This window comes from Orbilia oligospora (genome assembly GCF_000225545.1).
Source record: "Orbilia oligospora ATCC 24927 unplaced genomic scaffold scaffold00215, whole genome shotgun sequence".
NCBI lineage: Eukaryota > Fungi > Ascomycota > Orbiliomycetes > Orbiliales > Orbiliaceae > Orbilia > Orbilia oligospora.
Window position 1 is genome coordinate 852,311 of NW_011645772.1, and position 23,599 is coordinate 875,909.

General features: G+C 45.1%; 13 protein-coding genes across 13 annotated transcripts; 5 read left to right on the plus strand and 8 right to left on the minus strand.

Moving 5' to 3' along the window:
* Positions 1-288: 288 nt before the first annotated feature.
* AOL_s00215g264 (uncharacterized protein) lies at positions 289-1,381 on the plus strand (the record flags this gene model as incomplete). Its single annotated transcript, XM_011129466.1, has 3 exons — positions 289-752; positions 860-951; positions 1,026-1,381. The coding sequence occupies 3 exons, from the start codon at positions 289-291 to the stop codon at positions 1,379-1,381; spliced, it is 912 nt and encodes a 303-aa protein (XP_011127768.1).
* A 421-nt stretch (positions 1,382-1,802) lies between these two features.
* AOL_s00215g265 (uncharacterized protein) lies at positions 1,803-2,403 on the minus strand (the record flags this gene model as incomplete). Its single annotated transcript, XM_011129467.1, has 2 exons — positions 1,803-2,239; positions 2,322-2,403. The coding sequence occupies 2 exons, from the start codon at positions 2,401-2,403 to the stop codon at positions 1,803-1,805; spliced, it is 519 nt and encodes a 172-aa protein (XP_011127769.1).
* A 524-nt stretch (positions 2,404-2,927) lies between these two features.
* On the minus strand, positions 2,928-3,356 carry AOL_s00215g266 (uncharacterized protein; the record flags this gene model as incomplete). Its single annotated transcript, XM_011129468.1, has 1 exon — positions 2,928-3,356. The coding sequence occupies one exon, from the start codon at positions 3,354-3,356 to the stop codon at positions 2,928-2,930; it is 429 nt and encodes a 142-aa protein (XP_011127770.1).
* Positions 3,357-4,130: 774 nt separating this feature from the next.
* On the minus strand, positions 4,131-4,781 carry AOL_s00215g267 (uncharacterized protein; the record flags this gene model as incomplete). Its single annotated transcript, XM_011129469.1, has 2 exons — positions 4,131-4,564; positions 4,652-4,781. The coding sequence occupies 2 exons, from the start codon at positions 4,779-4,781 to the stop codon at positions 4,131-4,133; spliced, it is 564 nt and encodes a 187-aa protein (XP_011127771.1).
* A 554-nt stretch (positions 4,782-5,335) lies between these two features.
* Positions 5,336-5,939, minus strand: AOL_s00215g268 (uncharacterized protein; the record flags this gene model as incomplete). The annotated part of the gene is made up of 2 exons (XM_011129470.1): positions 5,336-5,775; positions 5,855-5,939. 2 exons carry the CDS (start codon positions 5,937-5,939, stop codon positions 5,336-5,338), a joined length of 525 nt encoding a protein of 174 aa, XP_011127772.1.
* Positions 5,940-7,944: 2,005 nt separating this feature from the next.
* Positions 7,945-8,968, plus strand: AOL_s00215g269 (uncharacterized protein; the record flags this gene model as incomplete). Its single annotated transcript, XM_011129471.1, has 2 exons — positions 7,945-8,141; positions 8,281-8,968. 2 exons carry the CDS (start codon positions 7,945-7,947, stop codon positions 8,966-8,968), a joined length of 885 nt encoding a protein of 294 aa, XP_011127773.1.
* Positions 8,969-9,125: 157 nt separating this feature from the next.
* Positions 9,126-11,363, minus strand: AOL_s00215g270 (uncharacterized protein; the record flags this gene model as incomplete). Its single annotated transcript, XM_011129472.1, has 1 exon — positions 9,126-11,363. One exon carries the CDS (start codon positions 11,361-11,363, stop codon positions 9,126-9,128), a length of 2,238 nt encoding a protein of 745 aa, XP_011127774.1.
* Positions 11,364-11,796: 433 nt separating this feature from the next.
* On the plus strand, positions 11,797-12,195 carry AOL_s00215g271 (uncharacterized protein; the record flags this gene model as incomplete). The annotated part of the gene is made up of 1 exon (XM_011129473.1): positions 11,797-12,195. The coding sequence occupies one exon, from the start codon at positions 11,797-11,799 to the stop codon at positions 12,193-12,195; it is 399 nt and encodes a 132-aa protein (XP_011127775.1).
* Positions 12,196-13,123: 928 nt separating this feature from the next.
* AOL_s00215g272 (uncharacterized protein) lies at positions 13,124-14,182 on the plus strand (the record flags this gene model as incomplete). Its single annotated transcript, XM_011129474.1, has 2 exons — positions 13,124-13,699; positions 13,820-14,182. The coding sequence occupies 2 exons, from the start codon at positions 13,124-13,126 to the stop codon at positions 14,180-14,182; spliced, it is 939 nt and encodes a 312-aa protein (XP_011127776.1).
* A 746-nt stretch (positions 14,183-14,928) lies between these two features.
* Positions 14,929-16,460, minus strand: AOL_s00215g273 (uncharacterized protein; the record flags this gene model as incomplete). Its single annotated transcript, XM_011129475.1, has 2 exons — positions 14,929-15,597; positions 15,678-16,460. The coding sequence occupies 2 exons, from the start codon at positions 16,458-16,460 to the stop codon at positions 14,929-14,931; spliced, it is 1,452 nt and encodes a 483-aa protein (XP_011127777.1).
* A 1,020-nt stretch (positions 16,461-17,480) lies between these two features.
* On the minus strand, positions 17,481-18,512 carry AOL_s00215g274 (uncharacterized protein; the record flags this gene model as incomplete). Its single annotated transcript, XM_011129476.1, has 2 exons — positions 17,481-17,592; positions 17,656-18,512. 2 exons carry the CDS (start codon positions 18,510-18,512, stop codon positions 17,481-17,483), a joined length of 969 nt encoding a protein of 322 aa, XP_011127778.1.
* Positions 18,513-20,818: 2,306 nt separating this feature from the next.
* On the plus strand, positions 20,819-21,646 carry AOL_s00215g275 (uncharacterized protein; the record flags this gene model as incomplete). Its single annotated transcript, XM_011129477.1, has 1 exon — positions 20,819-21,646. One exon carries the CDS (start codon positions 20,819-20,821, stop codon positions 21,644-21,646), a length of 828 nt encoding a protein of 275 aa, XP_011127779.1.
* Positions 21,647-22,204: 558 nt separating this feature from the next.
* Positions 22,205-23,510, minus strand: AOL_s00215g276 (uncharacterized protein; the record flags this gene model as incomplete). The annotated part of the gene is made up of 4 exons (XM_011129478.1): positions 22,205-22,606; positions 22,665-23,043; positions 23,116-23,239; positions 23,315-23,510. 4 exons carry the CDS (start codon positions 23,508-23,510, stop codon positions 22,205-22,207), a joined length of 1,101 nt encoding a protein of 366 aa, XP_011127780.1.
* Positions 23,511-23,599: the final 89 nt, after the last annotated feature.

Genomic DNA, 23,599 nt, shown 5'->3' on the forward strand with positions numbered 1-23,599 from the left:
ATGGTGGGCATTACCAACCAATACATCGTCACTTCGAGAGGGGATCATAACCGGGAGATATCGGTCGAATGAGAAACCAGGGTCGCCCATATTCGAACGACCAGGAGCGATCAGGCCACAAATTTTCTGCCCAACATTAGCCAACAGGTGGTTCCTCCTTGAGGCTGAAAAAGGCCTAGACACCGGACCCTGCAATATTACGAGGCCTAGGTCGGAGAGGTACCGCAGCAGAAGGCACAGAAGGCCGAAGGGGTATATTAATTGAAGGAAGGGAGGGAACCGGTCAGGATGCAACTCGATGGCCGTTACAGCAGCTCATCGCTACCCCGGGATCAGCCCACCACCATCGTCGTAGTCTCCTCCTCAAAACAGCAGTCGCGGAACAAGTCGACGACCACCATGTCCCCGTCCGACCCAAACTCTTCGCTCTCTCGCAAACGGTCGGCTACAATCCTTCAAGCGAGTCCATCCCCTCCTTCGTCGCGCCCACCATCCCGAGATGGAGACCTCAACGTCGACCATAAACGTTCTCGCGTCGCGAAACAATGGACCGCGTGTCCTGAGTACGTTACGACAATAGAACAATCGATCAAACTCGATCCTCGAGCGGAAAATGCGAGTGTCAGTGTTTTACAATCCGGGTACGACAGACTCAGCGACGATGGCCGGTTTACGGAGCTAGTTCATGATGGGAGCCGGTTTACGATGTTATGTTTTTTGGGTTGTACGATTGATCACCTTCATGCTGCGAGGTGAGGAATTTAACATAATTTTTTTTTTTTTTTTACCCTCCCTCTGATCGCAGTTCGGAATTCAAGAATCGGAAGGTTAATTATTTGGCCTAATGCGGGTTTTATAGTGTTGTCTCGTCCTTGCTTTCGACGTTTAAGGTTAATGTGTATGGAGTCTCGTTGATCCCACCGCCGGCGCATGTGTCGTCGCTACCAATAAGTAGGGACTCCTTGACCTTTACCTAGCTTACATGATGTGAGCTTTGTTGTACTCATATATACGCTGTTAAATAGTATACGACGGCACCCGCCAACTTACATCTTCACTCGGCCTACTCCATCCTCTAGGCGGTGGCCGACAAGCCCTCGATGCGATCGTTGTTCTCGACTCTAAACTCCGTCGGCGAATGTTATTGCCTATCGGATGGGTCAAACCGAGAAGCCAGCCGAGAGGAATCATGGGACTAGCAAATACTTATGCCGACACAGAGGAGGAGGAAATGGTATTGACGAGCGAACAAGAAGTTGAAAGGGCATTGAAGAGGCTAATCGCTGGCATCGAGTGGCTGATTCACGAGGAAACGGAAGAGTACTCAAGGTCGTGGAACGAAGGGGTGCAGACGGCGATGGTACATGGTATTGGGTATTAGTATATCTTTTGGAAGGGGGTATATCCGCGATTTATATATATATCTCGACTACTCTTTATATGGGAATATGGGCAAAAATGCCTTTGATATGCCGGAGTGCGGAAAGGGTTTGGTATTTGCATTTTTTTGATTCCATGAGGTCTTCAAGATAAAAATTGGTACTTAGGATAGCTAGTGACGCTTTTTCTTTGGCATTTCGGCGTTTTCGACATATCCTTTATCGCGCATCTTTGGCATCTTTTACTTACATTCTGATAATGTATTTTCTAGCTTTAGGTTTGTGGATATCGCCTTTTCCACCTATATCCAAATTGCAAGATATCAACAGGCGGACAATGAAAACTATGTTCCAAAAGCCTCTCTTTCTCGGGAAGAGAACCGTGGGTGAAACTTCTTGAACGGTAGCTGGCCGGCCCCACTATTAAGCGATCATTGTAAAGCCCCACCATGCGTCCGAACCTTGTAGGACAGCCACATCGCTATCTTCATGCACCCCAACAGGCCATAAACTATCGTCATTACCCCTCATCAATATCTGGAATCCATCCAACCGCTTCAACCGTTTCCTTACACAGAACATCCCGTTCCAATTAATCATGGTATCCCGACAACGCAGTTTCCAATCGTAATGCCCAAGATATGTAGTAGTGTCCCCGGGGTTTGCTGTGAACCCGAGCCAGCCTGATTTTGAATGGCAGATCCATCGCTGAGAGTGGCTGCCGTCGTATTCTTGGAGGACGACGCCTTTTTCTTTGTGGTAGGTGAGGACTTGGTTTGTATCTTGATAGCTGATTATGAAGATGTGACCTGGCCATGGGGCATCATTGAGGGTAAGTTCGGGGATCGCGTTTACGTCTCCTTCGCAGTATTGGTAGGTTAGTTTGGGATATTTGTGCCCGGGAAAAATGAGGACTAGTACTAGAAGGGATCAATAACCTACTTGATATAAAAACCTCAGAGTAGTAATTCTGGTCGGTATCTGCGATTGAAGGGGCATAGGTTGAGGTGGTCGGAGTATCCATTGGATTGACTTGAACGGTTAAAATAATATTAATTGTGATTGGGATCTTATCTTTGAAATTCTGGTGTTTTAAATGGCCGTGGGATGTGTATGATCTCTAAGCTAGGTTGATGTCAACAATTGATAACTTCGAAAGTCTAGGCGACAAGCGGACGAGATGTGATTGGGTTATCAAAGGACCGTAGACTACCTATTAGGTACAGTACTCAAATTAACGAATACTTGAGCGCTCAAGCAGTTAACTTAAGTCATAGGTACTTAACTCTGGCTCCGAGACTAAGTATCAAGCACGTAAGTACCTGCATAGAGTCCCACATAGATTATGTAGTATTCATATTAAATCCAAATCTCTGAGTTTGTCCGTAATTGAACCGAACTACCCAAAATCTCGAAGAGACAAAACCCGACAGCTTCAACGCTTTTAGTAGTCGGGTGCAGGATATCGATATCGATATCAAGATGCTTGAAAATTCATTGCAATTCCATACCATGCATCAGCTAATTTGGCAGCTATCATAAGCACCCCTAAGCAAGCATAGTAAACCCCCACCAGGCCTCTGAGTGCCTTATAACAGCCGCATCCCCAGCTTCATCCAACCCCACAGGATGAAGATTCCCTCCAATTCGACCCAGAACCTGAAAACCATCCTCCAGTCGCTTCCTGACGCAGAACATTTCTCCCGGCAGGTGATGATTTACCCAGCAGTGAAGCTTTTCCTGTCTATTATCGTAATGGCCCATGAAAAGCGTAGTCTCCCCCGGGTCATTTGCAAACCCAAGCCATCCGTCTTTTGAATGACAAGTCCATCTTTGATTGGATCCCCCGTTGTATGCCGCCAGAACGATCCCTTTGCTTCTATCGTAAGTCATAACTCGTGAAGTGTCTTGGTATTTTATTACGTAGATATGGCCTGGCCATGGAGGGTCGTTGCAGGACAACTGGTTGACTGGCATATCGATATCTATTGCCAATTATAATATTATTATTATATATTTTAGAACCGGTCGTCGGCTGGAGTTTGATTGATTCATCGGCTCGAACGTTCAACTTTGCAAAAAGCTTAGGTGTATGTAAAAGTATAAATATGGTACTCACTGATTCTTAGGCTTTGAAGTTGAAAGGCCAACTCCTCCGGGTATGGGACACTAGAAGAATCGCATGAATTTAGGGTACGCGGGGATCCCGGGGATTCCATGATGTATTATAGTAGATTAGGGTAAGAAACACAGGATCGAAGTTGAAATTGGAGAAACTGGAAAATACTTTTCGTTTCAGCAAAGATCTAAGCTGTTCTCAAGAATATGTCTATAGTAGCAATCGCGGGATAGTACATGGTGTGCTATGCATGCAGTTATACATAGACGAATTCGCAGCTCTGATCGATGTGGACCACATCTGCAACACAAGCTTGATCCAATGATTATGGTTTACGAGATAAGAAGCATAGGTACTTAGGTACTTAAGTACTAGTAGTTTGCAGGATTAATTCCGAAGGGTTCTGCTTTGATCTAGTGCTTTGTAGGACCCTCTGGCGTTGATGTTCGTCCTTTAAATCTAGTCGTGGGATTGCCCCCATATAACTACCTAGATTTATAGATTTAGCTTCGGTACCAGAGCAGGCCCAGCACGGTTGCGCGTCTCCAAGGTTCCAGAAGTTTATTATATGTAAACTACATTGCTTCGATAGCGCTTTAGTCTATTTTCACAAAGTTCTAGAAACGCCGTTATTAGATAGTCCTTGTGAAGCCCCACCAATCCTTCGAGCCTCTTATAACAGCGAGTTGACCATCTTCCTTTTTACCTAAAGGCCATAAGAAGTTGTAATCCTTTCCGCTCCTCGTAAGGAATTGGAATCCTTCTTCGGGTCGTTTTCTGATACAAAACATCTCATGCGCCTGATGGTTGCTTGTTTGACATACAAGCTTTTGATCAGTGCCGGTGTATCCCATAAACAGCGTTGTTTCCCCGGGTTCGCTATTAAAGCCTAGCCACCCGTCTTTCGAATGGCATATCCATCTTTGGCTTTGTTTCCCTTCGTAGTCTGCCAATACAACCTTCTTATCTTGATACGTCAGTACTTGGGACGTATCGCCGTAGCTGATAACGTAGGCATTTCCAGGCCACGGTGCATCGTTTAATGTCAGCTGCTGTAGTGGCACGTCTATTCCATATGTTAGCTTTATAGAAATATCACATCAAGGGTCGGGTTTAGGACCATTATATCAGGAGTTCCAGACGGATAACTTACTTGATCCTAGTTTCTGAGAGCGTAGAAGTCCCTCAAGGAGGGAGACTGGCCTCGCTTGGAGGGAGACGTGGTCTTGATCTACGTCTGGTAGCGAACCGTATGCCGATATCGATGTTTTCGGGGTATCCATGGGGTAGATTTACAGTGAGCCGGTGGAGGAAGTTTGGAAAATCAGCTAGTATAGTCCGTTTAGATTCCTTCGATAAAAGTGTTCAAGCTAGCTCTATCGTACGTACTTCAAAATATAAATGAGCCTTGCTTTAGTACTGCCCACTTGATTAAAGGCGCTAAGGAGGGTGTATATGATACGTACTGGACTGAGGGCTATGGCGTAACCTACTAAATGATGCCTGATAGCTGGTTATCCAATGAAACGTCATGAATATAATGTAACTTGCTAGCCTTGAACTCAGGCGGTAACTTGCGTTGCAGGAGGTGTGCGTGCGGCCTGGCCTTTGCAAATGCGATTATTAGCAGCGTTTTATTACGTACTATTACTGGTAAGCTAAGCTTTATCACCATCCGCTTAAGATCTCGGGAGCTGGTGCTTGGTCTAATCAGAAATATCTTCGAAATGGGATCTATTTCGGCTCTGCTTAACCAGCGATTGTATTTATTAAATAGGGCCCGGGAATACATTCCGGTCAATTTGTACTAATAATGAAGCTCCCTCAAACTAGATCTCTAAGATATCTTCGTGAATCCCCACCAATGATACCAGTTTCCTCTGACAGATAGACTCCCATCCGGCCCTGTTCCTATCGGCCTCAACCTTTCGTCAACCCTCTTAAACACAAGGAAACCGTCTTCAGGTCTCTTCATCACACAAAACGTTTCCCAACTACCGTTGATATTAGGGGCCCAGCAGATCAGCAGCGGGTCAGTTTTGTTTATATCGTCGAAGCCAAGCCAGCGCGTAGTTTCACCTGGGTCGTTTGCGAAGCCCAACCAGCCATCTCGAGCATGGCACGCCCACCGCTGCGTTGGCTTTCCTTCGTATTCAGCAAGTATAACGCCTTGGTCCTTAAATGTCAGGACCTTTGATGTATTTTGGTATCCGATGACGTAGCTACTTCCTGGCCAAGGGGCGTCATTTCCTGTTAGGATTTTCAATTTTGGTTCGGCTAGGGTCGTAAATTAAATATAAATCAGCCATTGATTTTTAATTTCCTAGATTTGAGGGTTTCGCTGGTGAAGACATACGAGGATTCTTGATGCCAGAGAACCTATCCTCTTCTGGGCCAAGGTATTCGGTGGTAGTTGGAGTATCAATGGAGCCGTCAGGCATGTTGGAAATACAACTTCTTTGGGGTCAACGTCGTGGGATATTGAAATGGAAATTGAATATTAAGGCAGCTCTGGGATTTGAATATTTGCATAGGGCCTGTAGAGCTATAGTTTGAGCCCAAACTAACGGTATTGTTGTTCGGTTGCGTTTGTAGGAGAGCTCAGCTGGCGATGCTGCTATTGTATAGGTCTCAACGGAACATCCATAACTTGCCTGAAATATGGAGGTTTCTGTGCCACGAATTTGCCTTAGCTAGTGGCTACTGAAACAAGTCTCGCCCCGCAAAGCACCCGACCCAAAAGATGTGCTTAGTGATCACATCCTCAAAATTCAGTTTACCAATTGAAACCGTAGGGGAATTTTTGTTTGTCTCTTATCGCCGCACTATGCTGACCAGCCGTTTCCAACTCAGCGCTGCTCCTTCAGGTTGTATGGGAACGAAACTAAGATTGTATATACGTATACCATCGAGATGGTGGCACAACTCAATTCAAACACACTTAAGCTCGAATAGAATATCTATTTTTACTAATAGAGGCTAACTTGCCACGTTGAGGTCAGAAATTAATGTGATAGTATTCCCTTAGTGACTTTTTACCTCGCCCATTTCCTTCCCCAGTTTTTTTTTTCTGGCTCCGGTACACCCAAAGTTTTATTTGCTCTATTTGTTCTATGTGAAACTCTTAAACTGCATGTTGTATTTTGTTCGTGGTTACACAAGAAAGAGTACCCGTCGACTGATATTATGGATCGAATTGAGTACGCCGCTATGCAATGCAAAGGTCCCCCCTAAAGAAAGAGAAAGATACTAGAATCACTGGATATCGTTGATTGCTATCGAGGTGAAACTTTGAATTGAGCCTCGACATAAATATTTGCCTGCGATTTCCACCGATATAGCAGGATAAAGATAAATATCAAGAGAGAGAGACACAAAATTAACGCTCCGCAGATATACACAGCAAGCAAACCAGTTCTTAACCAGTTGCGTGTATAATACTACCTATATGTCTAGGCCTCAATATGGTGCTAGTGATAAATCAGTATCTACGCCTCCATTGCCGTGTGCGGCTATGAATACTGATTCTGTTATTGTAACCGTGTATGGCCGTGAACAATAAATTTGGTGTTCTGATCGATCGGGCTCTTGTGGCACAGATTGGCTAACAGACCGCACTGTACATGTGGAAATGATAAGCAATTACCAATTAACTGTATAGATCGATCGCGATCTGGAGATGGTGATCTGATTGATATCGTGTTATCCCTTTGTTTTAAATATAGCACGCAGTTACCGAAGATACCCAAATTTCGAATTCTTCATTTATCAAACATGCACTTACGGGGTTACAAAGTCTTGCTAACAACCAAGGCTGACACACGTAGTATGTAATAAAGCTTCCTGAGATTATATTTATTGTCTTATATATAATAAACCAACGGCCAAAATGTCAAGCAAATCCCCTGGATCTCAAGTTTCAAACTTCAGATCTGAGCCTCAATAATCAGGGTTTTATGTGTTGTTTTTGTGGCATGAATTTCGATAGAAGACTGCACTGCTACAGCCGTAACATTAATCAAATGGCACCAAAAAAAATTAAATGACCAAATTCAAATTGATTGAGTTTTGGAGTTTTCTTTCTAGATTCGAATTTTATGCTGATTTTCTCGTTTTAGACTCTACTATAAATGTAGTACCGTAAAAATCAGGATGAGAGTTATAATTAAGGATTTTGACTTGGCTGGCGTTCTGGAGTAACTCCGTTCTGGGGTCACAGGCGGAATACTCTGTATGATTTATTCAGATTTCGATATTCCCTAACTTGCGATATCTTAGTCGTGGTCTCGATCAATATATACCCGGCGTTTGAATTCTTTTCAGTCTCAGAATGGTTCATTGAATCATGTTCAATACCTACTTAGCTTAGGTAGCCGCGTCGTCAGATATTTTAGGCAGGAAGTCAAGCTTGCGCGTGCAGCTCCGACCTAACAAGCGAGGCTCTGCATGACCAGAACGGTGAAGTGTGCCCCACCAACATTTAACCCACCATTTGCCCACGTTCGCGACTCTGGATCCCTATCCCATTACATCCTCATCTTCATCATCAACTTTGTTTCAAACGAGACTCTCGCAGTCATATCAGTCAAGATGGATATGCCCGTTAATGTCCCGATCGACAACCCAAATGCCGACACTGAATGGTTAGTGCCCCTCCCCCGCTACAACCCCTCTACCAAATCCGAATTCAAGGTTAATTAACTAACCGCAACTTCTCCCGCCAACCCGGGCTCCCTTACCCGGCATAGAGCAAATATCTTAAACTCATTTCTCCAAATACAGGAACGATATTCTCCGTAAACATGGCATTATCCCCGAACGACCTCCTTCCCCAACCGCCAAGATCCAGGAAGCTCTGATCGAAGCCTCCCGTCTTGCTCACGAAAACCGTCTGGAAGGCAAAGACCTCGACGAACTCGACGAGCTCGAAGACGATGAAGATGAAGCTTTCCTAGAGAGTTACCGTCAGAAGCGGTTACAGGAGTTATCTACCCTCGGAAAGAATTCACCACACGGGAATGTATACCCGTTACAAAAGCCAGACTACGCGAAGGATGTGACGGAATCTTCGAATCAGTACTTTGTGTTTGTGCATTTGTCGTCGGCGTCGTATGCGAATACGGAATCCAAGCTTTTGTCGGAGATATGGCGGGAGGCAGCGCGAAAGTTCCCGGATGTGAAGTTTTGTGAGATGAGGGCGGATATGGCCATTGAAGGGTACCCGGAAAGGAATTGTCCCACAATATTGGTTTATAAGGATACAGAGATCAAGAAGCAAGTTGTGACTTTGAAGTCCCTCGGTGGGGTTAAGTGCGGAATGATGGACATCGAGAAGTTATTAGTCGACGTTGGAGCTATCAAGCTAGGAGACTTTAGATTGCAGAGGAAAGAAGAACCAGAAGAGAGGCAGAAGTCTATAAAGAGCTCTGCCATTAGGAAAGCGGATGATGACGATGACGATTGGGATTAGTGTAAGCGTACAACAATAATTTAAAATGGCTATCAGGGTGCTTTTGTATTGATATATACTGTAGATTGTATCCGTATAATACAAGTATAGAAGTGAAAGAAAAAAAAGTAACATGGCCAAATAGCCTATTATGCAGTAGAATCTATCGTGTCTCGCCTTACGCCTTCTTTGATACTCTTACAAAGCCCTTACTCTTTGTGGGTTTATCCTTTTTATCTCCCTTTGTCTTTGCTGGCTTATCTTTCTTCTTCTCTTCACCGGTTGACTTTGCTAGCTTATCTTTCTCCTTCTCTTCACCGTTTGCCTTTGTCGGCTCTGGTTCCTGTGGTTTCTTGACATCTTCTTCCTTGGGGGCTTCTTCTTCTTCTTTCTTCTTCTTTTGGCCGGCTTTCGACGGGTCGGCGCGAGGGTCAATACCCTTTCTCCGCTTCTGCCTCCTCAAATTCTTCTCAATCATTTTCTTATCTTCCTCGTCTTCCGACCAGTCAATTGCTCTACCTTCTTCCTTTTCCTTCTCACTACCCTCTTCATCAATTTCCATGGCTCCACTGCCCTCTTCCGCTTCCTCAATGATTTCTGGTACAGCGCTAGCTGTTCCGGCCGGACTAGGTCCTACCTTCCTGAATTTTGCGACGTAGAAACCATCAACATTGTACTTATGCGGATAGTATCTCCTTGTCATCTTCATCTTGTCGTTGAATGTCTTCCCCCTAAAGCTAACGAAACCCTCAACACCAAACGTCAAACCGGTATCCACCAGCTTGACATTTGGCCTCTTCTTCAGCGCATACTCCACTACTCCTTCGTTCTCCTCCACAGTGACCGAACAAGTTGAGTACACGATATAACCTCCAGTCTTGCTATTATGATCTACCGAGTCGATCGCTGCCAACAAAAGTTGCTTTTGTAGGTGTGGTAGTTTCAAAAAGTCCTTCTCTGTCTTATTTGTCTTGACGCTTGCATCCTTTGCTATAACACCTGTTCCCGAGCATGGTGCATCGAGCAACACTCTATCGAACCCTCCAATAACCTTTGGAAACTCCCTTGCATCATAATTGCAAACAATCGTGTTCTTCACACCCAATCTGTGAATATTACCAATCAAACCCTTTGCACGGTTCTTGTTCGCGTCGTTTGCGAAGATACAACCGGTATTTTTCATCAAAGCGGCCATATATGTGGTTTTTCCACCAGGAGCGGCGGCCATATCCAGACAGCGCTCGTTTTCTTGTGGTGCCAAGGCCATCACAGGAAGGAACGAAGATGCGGCTTGGAGAATGTAGTGTCCTGCCAAGTACTCTGGTGTAGCACCGAGTGGCACTTGGGATTCGAAGACTTGCAATCCAACTTTCGACCATTTTCCAACTGGTTCAAGAGTTACGCCACGGTTAATAAGAACTTGCGCGAGGTCTCTTCGATGTGTTTTTAGGGTGTTTGTACGGATGACTAGAGGACGAGGGGTTTCGTTTGCTTCGAAGAAAGAGAGAGCCTCAGAGGGAGAGAAAAGGTCGAAGAGTTTTTCGGCAAGGTAGGGGCTGTAACCATAGTATGCAGAGATATCGGCGATGATTTGCTCAGTATAGTCAGTACGGGAACGTCCGGCTTCGCAAAGGTTGGAGAAGTCTTCGAGGACACGGACAACGTCGTTGATACGAGTACGAAGGAGGGCGAGGTCCGGTGTGAGAGATGTGAGAGATTTGGTAGTATCTTCATCATGAGCTGCGGCACCGATAACGAAAGGTTTTACTTCATCAGCGCCAATATTTGTGGTTATCTGCTCTTGAAATTCAGCCTCTGCTTCCTCCTCTTCCTGTGCGATCTGGAGGTCGAGTTTGCGAGTTAGACCGGCGATGTTGGCCGCTGTGAGCTGCTCTTCAGCGTCCGAGCCAGAAAGGTCGTCGTCTGAGAAGATTGGGCGGGCTTCATCATCACCAGAGTCGTAAACCGAGTTTTCGGAGTCGGAGTCGAGGTTAGGTTCATCGTTAGAGTCGAGATCTTCATCGTCTGAGGGACCCATGAAATCTAGTTTCCCTTCCGGAACTTCATTATCTTCATCCTCCCATTCCATATCCTCATTATCACTTCCCTCATCAGAATCTGATGGTGGCGGTGGGGCCTTCTTGCCGTTCGCCTTAGACTTCGGCGCAGAATCCTTCGTTCCTTTCTTTGCAGGTAAAGTGGCGGCAGGCTTCGATTTTGTCCCATTGGCCTGTTTGACAGCCTTCCCGTTCTTCTTTTCAGATACTACAGGAGCAGCCTTTGACTTTTTATCGCCTCTCTTTCGTTTCGACGGCTTCTCGTCTTCATCGTCAACCTTGCGCTTTTTCGCAAGGTGAGGGTGATACATCTCGATAGGGTCTGGAAGACCCTGGTGCTTTGAACGGCCTTTCCCCATTGTAGCGACGGTATGTGCGACTCGAGTAGACGAGTTTTTGGGTAAATTGATGAATTGGTGGTGAAGAGCGAAGACGTTGAAGCTCTCTCGCGGTGGTATCGAACCGAAAAAAGTTCAGAACTAGAAAAAAAATCTTTTTGGCTGGACGGCGGAAAAAGCAACGTGCCAGGCTCACATAATACCACGCACAACGCAAGCACTCATAAAATCTGGTAGAAGATCTGAAGATACAGTTAGAAGGGGGCATATTAACGTCAAATTTAGAAATTGGGGCAAGGTTAAAGGCATAGCTGTATTTTTTCCCCCCTTCAGGATTTATTCGGAATGGGGAGTTTACACCCTATCATCTACTCTACAAATACAAGATCATCGACAACTGCAAAATTGGCCTAACCCTCCGCAAAGCATTTCAATATTTGTCTAGATATGGGCCATGGGCTCCCTCGAATCCGCTGTCTCTTACGCTGCCCCAATTCTCATTTATGGAGGAGTCGAGACCACGCCAGAAAATCTTCAAAATCTACTAGATTCCGCCAATTTTAAAGTTAATACAATATATATAGATCACAGAGTTTGCGAAAACCCTCAAATAAAAGATGTGAACGATTTACTGTGGAGTATTGGCGCAGTTAAATCTATTGGTCCAATGGCCGCTAATGACACTTCCAGACCTATGGGCGGAGAAAGCGAAAGTCTGGAAGGTAAGGCGGAAGAAAAACAAGAGGAGGCAGAGGAGGATGAGAAGGAGGAGGAGAATATGGTTGTGGATTCGTTCGACCAATGTGACCCCTGTTGGAGGAATTCGAGTCAAGATTTGTATAAGACTCCCTAGGTTACATTAACGAAAGCATTGTATTCTTGACCTAGATGCTAGAGCGAGACCAACCTTGCGCTATTTCTCATATGCTGGTTTCAGAATCCTGTTGCTGGATAGACGCCGTACGTACGCATATATCCTGTATGGAACACTACAGGAAGATTATCTTTCATATATCTTTCTGTGCTAATACTTAGATTTCCCTACTGCGCGATTTGATCTCCGTTGGGTTGAATTCTAGTTGTAGGATTTCTTCGTGCGGGTAGGTCTATAACGTTATAACACAAAAGAACTCAAAACGCATTGCCGCAAAGTTATAGGTTGTTACTAACTTTTCCGCCGCATATACAACAAAATACCCTTAAGAATTAATTGAGGCGATGTCTAACAAGAAGTGGGCTATATTCATGCATATTTTTTGCAACTTCATGTCCTGGGTGTTTAAACACAATTCTACAAGCCTTTTCGACAGAACGATTCAAACCGGCTTTGCATCTCAATAGCCATAGAGGATGTATCTGTTCGAATTTAGTGTACGTGAAAACCAATTTCGCCTGAGTATATTCGTGCCACAGGAGATCGTGAGACCAAGGTTTCGTGGTGTCGACAGTCGCAATAACCGTTCTAGAATATTATTCAACATAGCCACTGAATGGCCATGTTACTGTTAGGAAACTTAATTTGCTACCACAGTAGCCTAGCTACATCGCCTTTAACGGAGCACAGGTATTGATGCAGATGTTTAAATAACTGGGTTTATGGTGCCCGGTGGAATGAATTCAAAACCATAATCCTATCTTAGCTAGCTATAGCCACCAAACCCAGTAAACAAAGTTCTATGCACCCTTAAGCTAAATTTCCTTAACTATAATCCCATCTCTAACTCTTCTTCTACTCTTGGGATCCCATTCAATTAATCAATTGTGGCTCGAAACCCAAAGCCATGCAGACGTTGATTCTGAGCCTTTCTCTTCTTACCCTCGGAATCGCGCCAACTGCCCTTGCGGGCTCTGATAAACTCTGCGTCGAGGTTGCAGATGAGTTCATGCCTGGCGAGTGCTCTGTCAAAATAATCTGGGGTCGCCTAAGAGATGCAACTGTGGGTGATACCCCTCTAGACTTTCCACCTCCCTTCAATTACAGCATCCAAGGCACATTCTTCGATGCAAACGGGAGGGTAATCTCAGATCAATCAACCCTCGGGGATTGTAGTAATGTACATGCGAAAGAACAAAGCGATTGTCGCTTTGGTTCCAAAGTTTTCCCTTATAAAATGAAAGTTGCGCCGGGCGCGGGCACGGGAGGGGACTTTTTGCAGTTTAACTATGGGGATCTAGAATGGCATACGAACTCCAATCCCTCAGACGGGCGGAAGTTTGTAGGGGACAAGACCAAGGGGAGCGGGCCTTGGTGTAATGTGAAGACCGATTGGACCAAATGGTCGGGAGAGATGGAAACAGACGGTGAATCGTTTGTTTTACCCTCTACTTATGATAAAACCAAGGACCAAAAGGTTGAGGTAAGCTAAAATTCATCTGCGCCTAGTCTAGTTATCTGCGCCCCCAACCCGAATTGGAGTATTGAACGTAATACAAGCGTGTGTTATACCATTTTACTAACAATGTATGGAATTTATCAGACGAGAGAAGTGGAATGCTCCTTCGCATGCGATGTATTCGTTGTGGACGCGAGGCCCGGGAAGGGAAGTTTTAAGAAATGTTCGGAAAGGAATAACAATCCCGTTGAGTGTCCTCCCCCAATATCAATACCGGTGCCAGGTCCCCCTATGCCGGTTCCCATCCCTATTCCTTGTATACCTGCCCCTTGCGCACCTCCTCTGGTCGTTCCTCCTGTTCCTCCTCTTCCCCCCATTGCAAACGGAACTATCACGGGGACACTGCCAACCCTACCACCACCCCCAACGATGATGCCCGTTCGGGCGAAAACGACAATTGAGACTAGGACCAGAACTACCAGCTTAGATGATGGACAAGGCCAATGATCTATATTACACTCCCCTGATCTAGTCTTGAGGCCATCTGCAGGCTGCAGTCGGGCTCCTAACCGGAAACCAAAAATATTCAAATTTCTCTAACTGCATGGTAGTTTGTGTAACCTTCGTTCTGTTGGATTTCTGCGCTTGATTAATAGGATAGATATATAATATATACTACGCAGTACTGCTTTTAATTTATCATTGATTCGATATGATATCAGCTGATGTATGTATTAAGCTATTTGTTCGCCTTCGAGATCTATACTTTCTTACGCTCGAGGTTCATATACCGTTTTTTTTTGTATTTATTCGATCATTTCTAGATTCATGCATGTGCATAAAAATTTAAAAAGGATGCATGTGTAGACCGTTATTCGTTTAGAGAATGTCTCTCCCTCCTCCTTCTCTCTTTTCATACTTTACTTGTATTTACCTGTATTTTGCACAGGTAGTTTATTTTCATGTATTCTATTTAGCTAGGCGCTTCCCAAATTTCACGCTTCTATCCAATATATTACTACACTGGCTGGGATATGATTGTGTGGCTGTACTGTCTGTTGGGACTGCTAATTTATTTTATATGTAATATTACCGAAAGCGCAAACAGATGCACACCTACAGCATTCTAAGCATTTATAATCGGAACATCTACTATCCGAGCTCGATTATTAATCTACATCAAATCCCCCCGACATATAAACATTCTAGAAACCAAGCAGCCGGTTAACCGCGAACCCTATTGACGGATGTATTTACACCACACTGCTAGCGCTTTTCAATACATTAAACCCGCTACCACCCAGTATCTCAAGGGTAGTATACGCATACAGGTAAAGATATCCCCCAAGTCCTGAACTTTTAAAATACCCATACACGTCCCAGAACGTCGGACTGACCGTTTTAACTACTGCAGGCCAAGGATTCAATGGCAAAATAGATGCTGCCTCACTGGTAGAAACTAGAATATGAACATAACCCAATTCGGCGTCCGAGGTCCTTTGGTAGCCAAGAGACGCAAGTTGGGGATGAATCCATAGGACCGCTGTGCCCCAGGTGAACCAGGTTAACGTATATACCATGCCAACGAACCATCTAACTTTCGTTGCTTTCACACCCTTGGATTCCGTGGATGTCCCCGTGGCCCAACAGATGAAATCTTCGAGGGTGATGGCGAAGGGTTGGATATAGAAGAAATAACCTGTTACATACCACCCGGGCCGCATATGGAGGGGAGTTGAATCTTCGTACGGCATGGTGTCGGTTTTGGAACCGTAGTACACTGCAAGGGAGTGTAGGAGTCCGGAGACCCCAAAGGCGGAGAATACAAGGAAGTATCGTCTGATCAATCGTGGGACCCGACCGAGCTTTGGAGAGCTACCGAAGATTAGGGAAGAGACTTTTTCCCCTGGTGCAGTCAAGCACTGAGTGTTCGACATCCATTGTTAGCTTGTGGTTCATTGTAGATTCGATCGGTAGGGATATATAAACTCAAATATCATACCCTTCTCAGATTCTGATGCCATGCTCTTCCCCAGACATTCCGAATACTCCAGGCGTCCTCGAACCCCCCGAACATATTCGGCCACGATTCAATCTTGCCCCAATCCCCCTTGATTCCTGAGGTAACGCAGATCATGCGTGCCAGGTTATAAACTAAAACGCTATTCGATACCATGGCAAAGATCCCCATGAATGCGACCACCATCTGGAAGATGGAATTTTTGAAAAGGCCATAGACCCAAGGATACGGTGAGTCTGCTTCCTTCCGAAGGACCTGGACCATGTAGTCGCATAGACTACCACATGTATATAATCCCAAGTATATAGACAGGATGCTAACCATGGACTCGAATATATAGGCTACGCGAGAAGAAGGGTATTTAATCTTCTGCAGTGGCACTTGGATGTTCCATCCGATCCCTCGATGGGAGGTGACTAACGATAGGGCCCATTTGACTTGGCCCAGAGTGTCTTTAGGATATTCATGGACTTTTGTAATAGTCCTTCCGACCCTATCGACTTGGAGGAACTTAGCAGGCGCATTGTAGCCCTGCAGATAAAGATAATCGAACATCTTGAAGGATGTGTCTGTCATGAGGAGACCAAGGAGGTATGTTTCCTTTGCTAGCCCCTCTGTTGGTGGCCATAGCAGAGCCCTGAGTACCAGCAAAGCTGGAAGGGGATATATGGCATACCTAACAAACGATGTAGTTGGCAGCGATAAAATAAGAGTGGGGATCACCGTGACCCCTATCAAGGCACCTTGTAGTGTGTTTTCAAACATCTTTCCGGAATAAAGGATATACCCTTCAAACAAACAAAAATATATAAGGAAGGCAAGTTTACAAGGTAAACGGCTTGAGGGTGGGATAGAAGACAGCCCCTAGACAATTTTTAAAATGGCACTATCGATCAGTCTATATACACCTAGATAATCCGTGCCGCACGCCTAGAGTATAGAATTCGCACTAGGTACGATCTATCACAAAACGTTGGGTTGCAATTGCGTCGAACTTCGGCGAAAAAAGAACCTATAAACTCGGAAGTTCCCAGACAAGGTTCCTGTGAACAGCCTCTAGATCTAGAGCCCCTCAAAACGCTTACTAGCCATGACCATTTCCTGTCAGCACCCAGTCCGACAGGGTAAGCACCTATTGCGATGGGTTCAAGCTAGTTGATGAGATATCAAGATGAGATATCCCAAAGACAAGACGGTTATAAGCCATACCAAGCCAGAAATCGAGGGGATTTCTGAGATTTCTCGTACTCGGCACACATATCCATAACGTTAAATTATCATTTGAATTCCGTGACAAGCGGTTCCGGTTCGCTTGCAGGGCTGCGGAGCGCCACAACATGATAACGATGGGTATCGGCCGGACATAAGGGTATGATTTGGGGAGCGTTGACTACTACAGACTCGTGGGCTCCTCCGAATTCACGTTGGTTTGCATAATTTATGGGTTGGAAGAGTACTTTAGCTGACATGGACCTAGATGCCCTTGAGCCGCAATACTATTTACTAAGGAAGACCAAGAGTAGTTCACTAGGACACATTATAGGCTAAGTAGATATACGAGAAGTTGAGTTTTTTTTCTGGGGTTTATCCAGGCTTTCTCACATTGTTTGGAGCAAGGGTATCGCACTGCGTCTTAATAATAGAAACCTGCCATTCTGATTGCGAATTATGATCTAAGGGACATTAAAAGTTTTGGGTAGGGGTCCATCAAATTGCGGCTCTTTACATTGTAAAAGCCGCTTGAACAAAAAAAGAAAAGAAAATCGGGCGCACCAAGCGAGAAGCTTAAATTGGAGGAGGTGAAGTTGGGTCGAGCTGTTGGATTCGCTCAAGTGTTTGGTCCCATAACTTCTTTTGGAAAGCCTTACCATCTTCTGTCAAGAGAAGCGCGGCAGAACTGTAAAAGATGATTATTAGCGATGTCCCGATCTTTGGGGATATTCTAGTTAGGTTGACTTACGGTGTTTCTTTTCCATCGCTATAGTACTTCCCGTTACCCTCGGTTCCAGTAATTGCAGCCAAAGTCAAGGCTCGGGCTCCTTCAGAGGGGGTACGAGCCATTAGAGATCTGACACCCTTCATCAAATACTTCAAGTACCAAGGAGAATTGGTGTCAAAGTTGGTAGCGACTAAGCCAGGGCACATTGAGTTGATAACAACTTGCGAGCTGTCGATCTTGGAAGCGAGTTCATTCGTGAAGCCAGTGAGTAGAAGTTTGCTGACATTGTAGCGATCCATGCCGAAGTTAGCCCTGTTGTTGAACCAATCGATAATGTTCTCGTTGGGTTTGATGGTATTCTTCTTGAGGGAGGTCATGTGCTGCATGTTGGAAGAGACAAAGGCGAGATGGGATGGTTTCCCAGAAGCAGCAGCTCCGGCCTTCAACAATGGGAGCAAATGGGTAGCAAGGAGAGCATTGGAGAGATAGTTAACTTGGAGAACGGTTTCATATCCGTCCGAAGTAGGAATGTATTTGAAGAAGCTGACACCGGCATTGAGGACAGCGATATTCAACTTCTTGACCTCGCTGAACTTTTGAGCGAAGGCAGCAACAGAATCGAAAGAAGCCATGTCAACTTGATAGATTTCAACAACGGCTCCTGGGTTCTTTTTCTTGACTTCCGGGTCATCTAGGAGGAGCTTCTTGGCCTCCTGGCCCCTTTCAACGCTTCGGACAGCGAGGTAGACAGGCGATGCCTTGAGTTGTAGAAATTGACGTGCATTCTCAAAGCCAATGCCAGTGTTGCTGCCTGTAACCAAAGCAGATTGGCCCGACAGGTCGGTCGAAGATGGGATGCTTGGGATTCTTGGAGCCATTTTTCGGATTTTCTTGATGGTTTTTCTGATTAATTTTGGATGGAGGTGATGAAGATATTGGAGGTGATTCTAGAGATGATGAAAGAAGAGGCGATGGAGATGATGGGATGATGGATGAGGTGATTATCTTGGTAGCCGGTAGGCGCGAGCTTAGAACTTGAGTGGATTGCTAGCTATCTAAGGTTGGCGACACTACGACTTGGAGGATGGGGAGGTTTGATAGAAAGCTACGATGCAGTGGCAATGGAAGCGAACGTGCTTGGACGTCTGGTGGAGTGGAGATAGAAATGGTGGTGGTGGTGGTGATAGCAGCGCAGTACCAGTAACAGCGGCAGTAACAGCAGAGTGGAGAATAATTACTTATCAATTAGGGCTCACACAAAGAATTGATGGAGGGCCAGCGCTCAGAACTCAGTTGGATGGGTGAAAGGGAAGACAGGCCAGATGGCACAGCAAAGCACAGCAGAGCGCAACGAGGGAGAAGCTCTGGAGCATGAAGAGCCGGGCAATTGACATGACAAGTTCCGTGTGTAACAAGATTAATAATATGGATTCGTTGCTATACCCCAAATAGGACGATTATGTAACCGGCCGGCCGAAAGAAACACCACGAAGAACAACAAGATTTCAAGCTCGCAAGGCAGAAGTTGGCGAGGTCTGTCTGGCTCGGAACAACAACAATGCCGGCTCTGAACTCTTCCATGAGGAATACGAGACAAACATCGCATCGATGTCCGGGGTGCGATCCTGTCGGCTACCCGTTCTACAGCACACATTTTTACATGGGCTGTATGACTGACTTACTTATTTACCTCCTATCTTTCAACCGAATCATAGACATTCATCCTATACTTCGGTCTCACTTAAAATAATCTTGGGCGGAGCGAAGGCCGGTTTTCCTTACCTATTTTTCCTTGGAGCATACTAATTTAGTTCAGGCACACACATACATATATACGAGAGAAAAGGCTAAACGGGACAGGGCCGGCCTGCTTCATCCCATCGCACGCAATACCTTGGAGCGAATCGCAATCGATCAAATATGCGAAACACACTACTATTCTTACTATTACTGCCACCATGACTGCCGGTTTAATATACGTAATTCGGTACCTACTTTAGTCTCTGAACAGACGGATGCCGGCCCCACCACCTTTCATTACGTGAACTGACTTGCTTTCGGAGGAAGCCCTTGCTAGGCTTAAATGTTTATGCACACCTATCGTCTCGTCATAGATATTTCCCGACGCCCGCTGCACCTTGCATGCGACTTCGCATGCAGGTTGGCTCTTATCTGGCTGTCCGTCTTCGCGCTTCGAATGTCTCCCCCCACGAGGGAGCTCTCACAGCGGTGAGAGCGGTTTTGAACCTTGGCACCAGGGTAATTAATGTCGGCTACCCAGCAGGGGTATGCACGGATCCTTTTCTTGCTCTCGCCAATGCTCAGTCAACCAACCGAGTCTGCGAATGCGCTGTTTTAGGGAGTGGAGCACGCGGCCTTCGGCAGGTGGGTCTTGGTGTGGGTCTAACTATTGATTTAGTGGGGCCGGTGGGTCCGACTATGGCCGGTTATCATTGCTCGGGGAGCCCAGTGTTGTCTTCGACCCTTGGGCTTTAGGCTCTGTGGTCTGTGATCCGGGGAATCCTGTGGTCCGGGTGATGCCGTCTGATCAGTTGCTGGCTATAACGATACACCCGTCCATCAGCCCTTGTACGAGGCTTTAGCCTCGAAGCTCTTGATATCTCTTGCTGCTTCCGGCCGTATCACGACCGTTCGGACGTCAGATGAACCACGAAATGCGTACATGAGTAACATTCCCAAATGCAGATACCTTGCACAATGACTTTGCTTCTACAGATAGTTACAATATAGGAATGGAACAGCGTGGTAACATGTAGCTTGTTCGTGAATTCAGCCTCATGAGCTCAGTCAGCTTCTTTTCAGGAAAAAAAAAAAACCAAGAAAAAGAAGAAGCAGTGAGAAAGGTTTCGATGGCTCAAACTCAAATACCCTGGCGGGTTTTCTCTGCCCCTCCCCCACCTGTTCACAAGGATCCATAGCGAGATTAATAGATTATACATTTACTTTGGCGGACTTGTCTTGAGCACGCCCCGAGGCCCGTGAAAATTTGCAACACGAGACAACACAAAGTTACCACTCAACTCCTAGTCCCTTCGATCAATAATTTAATCGGGTTCACGAAGTTGGATCTAGATCTATAGATTAAAGAGGCTCTTTTTGACCCTATTCCGATTTGTTAATTATCCTTAAATTTTTTCCTCTTTTCGAGTAATATATTATCGCAATGTTCACTTCTCTTCGCTTTCTATGTTTCGGAAACACGCCGCTCCCCTCTTTGAACTCTTCTAGATCTCCACAAAGAACTCCATCTCTAGGAAGCTCAAGCACATCATCTCTATCACCTATCGAGGAAGAACTCGCTACCCCATCTACTCCAGAATCAAACGATAGTGGACTTACTCTAAGTTCAAGCATCGGACCATACCCAATCCCATCGTCTTTGATGAGAGAAGTAGAATCAATCAGATCTCACATTTTACAACAAAAGAGTCGTCATCAGAATCAACCTAGTCGACGACATAAGCAAAAGAACCGGCGTCAGAGGCTTCAAGAAGTTGCAATAAAGCAATCCATTGCCTCCTCTATCCGTGAAAAAGCAAAGCCTATAGCTACTCCGACTTGTTACTACGATGTTTCCAGCCCTTATGCTGAGGACACAAGCGTATTCGAGTTGAATCCCGCAGGAGAGAAAAATACAAACGAAGAAGAAGAATTTGGTATTGCATCTCAGCATGACTGGGATGAGATGATAAACCCACATTACAACTATCTCGGTGCGCAAGAACAGATATGGGATGGTGACCTCGATTCTAGTGCATACTGGGGACTAGATGATTTGATATCTCAAGGGTATTTCGAGACATACGATAACAGTTCGGTTGTCTGCCACCCAAAACAAGATGCCAATACAGATGAATCTTACTCGATATCTAAGGCGTTGACGATAAGTCGGAATGTTAAGCAGCCGAATGGCGATACGGGGTGGTGGTTGGTGAAACACGTAGATCCAAGGGCTCTATCCAAACTTGGAAGTGATTGTGTTATTCTATAATCTGCATGTTCTAGCATTTTTCTTTGTGTCTTATAGATAGTTGAGATATTAGAATCATCCAGTTGGTCAATCGATCGAAATTTATATGTATTTTTATTTACAAGTTGAAAATTCCCGCGACGAGGCAACATCACGTAGTTGTGTTAACTTCATCTTAATATATCGATACTGGAGAGGTCTCATCTAAAAGCCGTACAGCATTGACCCAGCATATTAGATAGAGTTACAAGATCTAAACATGTAAATGTATAAATCCTATTCAATAAGTCTAACTATCTTCAAATAGTGCTATGTTGAGCAGCCCAGTAGGCTCAATTGAATAAGATGAAAATATATAGTTTCATTGCTAAGAACATGCACTAAAGAAATAGCTAGATGGATTTTAGTATAACATCGAAGTCTGCAATACTCGCAGCTTACAAACAAAAACTTGGTAGAATTTTGGCCATCCTTCTCGCAGATTCCAACACATGGTTTCAGTGGGAGCTGGCCAAAAGTCTTCGTTACATTCTGCAGATCTGTCTTACTCTCCCCTTCAATCCTTCGTCAACGTGGTACCTAAAACGCCACGCTGCTCCTGATATTCTGTGCAGTCAAAGTAATATTGTGCACGACCGTCTTAAGTAGGAAATCGTTTACATCCAAGTGCATAACAGTAGTCGTCCACAGCTCGATAACACAAACAATGGTGATCCAGAGTCCCAAGAGAATATTCATCAGGAAAACTTTGCCTCCAGTTTTAGGATTCTTGGTATCCAACGAAAGAAGGTGGAATGGGATGTTCAACCCCCATACACAGACCCCCAAGGACCAGAAAAGTGCAGACATGTTTGCTTTGCGCGCAGTAAACGACAACAAAGCTATTTGTATCGATCCAAGGAATCCTAGGAATTGGTGCATGTGGTTGTGGAAAAGTACCGCCAGAGATTTGACGCCAATCTTCTTGTCATCGTTTGTATCCTATGTATACCCATTAGTTGCTAAGCCCGCAAAAAATCGTCATTTGTATTGTTCATACCTGAGTTGCATAGATAGTATCAAAGTAGACGACCCAGGCACTGGTTGCAAGGAACATAGGAACAGCGTCTCGAAGTGTATCCAAGTTTCCAGCGACGGAAACCCAGCCAGGGAAAACTGCCATTCCGATGATGGGCCCCAAAACAAGTTGTGGCCATTGAACAACTCGTTTCATGAATGGGTAGATTGTGCTTGCGATCCACACGGGAGCACAAACAAGAGCACCATCGAAACCTAAAGTGGCATAGCTGATGTACACCGTAAGGCCCATTTCTACGATGAAAGCGATGATCGCTGATCGAAGGCTTATCATTCCAGCTGGCAAAGGTCGAACCTTTGTTCTTTCGACTTTTCCATCAAAGTTTCGGTCAACGATATCACTACAGTGCACCCTGTATGTCAGTAACCTTTGGGATTTTTAACTTGAGAATTTTCGTCTTTAATTTTCTTACTTGAAGGTACAGAATGCCATATGTGCAATTGTCATGCTAATCCAATTTGCAAAAAGGACGCTGAGGAATGATGATGGCGTGAAAACCTTCTGGTGACTCCCTGCACTCAAGCAAGCTCCCCATACTATATTTTAACTCCTACGTTAGCAAAGCTACCTTGAAGAGAGAGAATCGCAGTTTGCAGGAAGTCAATACTTACTCGCTGGGTAGACACATAGAAGCGACTCGAGGGTGTGAAGCCTAGCTAGCTTGATAACTCCAAGAGGAGTATTTCGCTTTGATTTTGCTTGAACAGCAATATTGTTGCCATTTGCAGATATCTTCTTTGCGGACATTGTCTGAGTCTTTTCTTTAGCAGAACTTCGAGTTCGTGGTCTTGCAATAATGCTCTCCATATGAGACTTTTCCGACTGGGAAAGCTCTTGATAAGATAGTATATAATAAGTAAAGGACCTTGGGATTCTCGAACACAAAGCTAGCTGAT